Source organism: Coenobita brevimanus, chromosome 33 (assembly GCF_032717465.1).
Source record: "Coenobita brevimanus isolate Jiangsu-jjx chromosome 33, ASM3271746v2, whole genome shotgun sequence".
NCBI lineage: Eukaryota > Metazoa > Arthropoda > Malacostraca > Decapoda > Coenobitidae > Coenobita > Coenobita brevimanus.
Window position 1 is genome coordinate 45,404,370 of NC_136986.1, and position 2,500 is coordinate 45,406,869.

The 2,500-nt window shown below is 47.8% G+C and overlaps 1 protein-coding gene across 1 annotated transcript in view; it reads left to right on the forward strand.

The window, feature by feature from the left end:
- LOC145395901 (glutamate receptor ionotropic, NMDA 2B-like) overlaps positions 1–2,500 on the forward strand; it is a 62,664-nt gene that overhangs the window by 17,703 nt on the left and 42,461 nt on the right. The window contains exon 2 of the mRNA XM_080269424.1: positions 1,255–1,433. Coding sequence (XP_080125550.1) covers positions 1,255–1,433 — 179 coding nt within the window. The remainder of the gene's footprint in view (positions 1–1,254; positions 1,434–2,500) is intronic.

Here is a 2,500-nt window from a genome sequence, read left to right on the forward strand (position 1 = left end):
CTACTACAGCAACTACCACAGTCACAACCATCACCATCACCACACCACAACCACCACCAGTAACTACCACAGTCACAACCACCACCATCACTATCACCACAATCGCCACCACAGCCACCACAATCGTACCGGTTACAGACAGATGAGAAAAGATGTCCAATTTGTCATAGCTTGAAATTTAATCTCTCTCTCTCTCTCTCTCTCTCTCTCTCTCTCTCTCTCTCTCTCATTTACTCGTCCTCTCTTCCTTCTGCCTTTTCTTCCTCTCACCCCCCTTCCTTTCCCTTAGTCTGTCTCTTCCTCTCCGTCTTTCCTTGCTTCCTTCCTTCCTTCATCCTTCCTTCCTTCCTTCCTTCCTTCCTTCCTTCCCTCCCTCCCTCCTTCCATCCTTCCTTCGTTCGTACCTTTCTTCCTTTCTTCATTTCTTCCTTCTCTCTTTCTTCATCATCAATCTTTCCTTTTCCTTCCATCTTAGTCTATTTTCCATCACCCCTCCATCTCCCTCCATCTTCGCCTCCCTCCTTGTCTCACCTTTCCTCCAGTCTCTCTCCTCTTCCTTCCTTCTTTACGGGCTCCCTTTCCTTCCCTCCAATTTTTCTCTCTCCTTGTCCCCTGGTTCGTGTACTGTCTTCGAGGCTGATTTTTCACCCAGACGCATTTTTCGGCCGTCTCAGGCTTTTTCTTTGTTTCTTTCTTTCTTTTTATAGCCGGAGAAAGATCCCTAACCCCTTTTAGCTTAGTTATTGCCAGGTGTAGTTGGATTGGAGGGTCGGCTTGATTAGTAACCAAGGAGACTCATATTCACTTCTTTTCTCCCATAGAGGTCCTACAAATGCTGTGTGACGATTTCCCGCCCAACACCGTATCAGGAATATTCCACTCGCTCATTAGCCTCACCTCTCCCCCTCCTCCCTCCTTCCTGTAGCTTTCCCTCTTTCCTCCATCTCTCCAGCATTCTCTCGCTTAATCCAACCCTCACACAGTCTCTCCTTTCCTCCACGTCTCACACCGTCTCTCCTTCCCTCCACCTCTCACACAGTCTCTCCTTTCCTCCACCTCTCACACAGTCTCTCCTTCCCTCCACCTCTCACACAGTCTCTCCTTTCCTCCACCTCTCACACAGTCTCTCCTTCCTCCACCTTTCACACAGTCTCTCCTTTCCTCCACCTCTCACACAGTCTCTCCTTTCCTCCACGTCTCACACCGTCTCTCCTTCCCTCCACCTCTCACACAGTCTCTCCTTTCCTCCCACAGAGATCCTACAAACGCTCTGTGATGATTTCCTGCCCAACAACGTGTCAGCGATCCTGTACTTCTTCAACTCTGAGACCTACGGCCGATCCACCGCTTCAGTCCAGTACTTCTTCCAGCTGGCCGGCTACCTGGGCATCCCCGTCATTGCATGGAACGCCGACAACTCTGGCCTGGAAAGGGTGAGTAGAGCCTGGAATTAGTGTCTGGAATTAGGGAGTGGGAACTTGGATGTAGAGTTAATGGAGATGGTGAGTAGGTCAAACTAGAACAGCTGAGTTAGGGGCTGGAAAGTGTGAGTAAGGCAGGATCAGTCAGGAGCTGTTTGATGTAGATAGGGCGCAGGAATTGCCAGGTAAAGATGTGGTATTGCTGGTGTGTGGGGCTGAATGGAAAGTAGGCTTCCTTTACCTAACCATGCCTAACCTAACCCAACCCATCCAAGCCTAAAATATCCTAATCCAACCTCACCCAATCCAAACCTCACCCAGTCAAACCCAACATGATAAAACCCAACGTAAACATATCTACAGCGACCTCATCTCACCCAGTCTCCCTCAACCTAACCTAACCCAACCCAGTCAAGCCTAAAATGACCTCATCCAACCAAACCTTACCCAGCCAAACCCAACCAAATGTAACCCAACGTAAACCTATCTAAACCGACGTATTCTAACCCAGTCTAACCTAATCCGTGTATACCTAATGGAAGTGAACCCAGGCCAACCTAAAATGACCTAATCCAACGCAACCCTGCCTAAACTAACCTAACCTAACTTGGCATCTCCCATACTTTGGCTGTGCTTGGATGTGGTGTGTGTGCAAGTCTACGGATGTCACACTCCAAGTTTGGCCCGTTCTGTGTACGTGTGTGTGTGTGTGTGTGTGTGTGTGTGTGTGGTATTGTTAATGTGTGTGTGCCTGAAATGGAAAGTAGTCAGTGGCTGGACAGAGCATAGAGGGGTGTATGGAAAGGCTCAGAGACATAGTGCAAGAGGTACAAATAAAAAGACATTAAGATTTTTGGAAGGGAGGGAGGGGGCGAGTAGGTATCCATAAGAGGTAAAAAAGATATATAAAAATGGAGGAGGATTTTTTTTTTATTAGAATGAGAGAAACTGGGGTGAAAATGGAAATAGCTTTAGATAATAAGTAGGAAGAGAAATGCTTAAAAGGGGTATTGGAGGGGGTGAGTAAAGAGTGTTGTTCAAAGGGTTAGGAGAATTGGGAGAGAGAGAGAGAGAGAGAG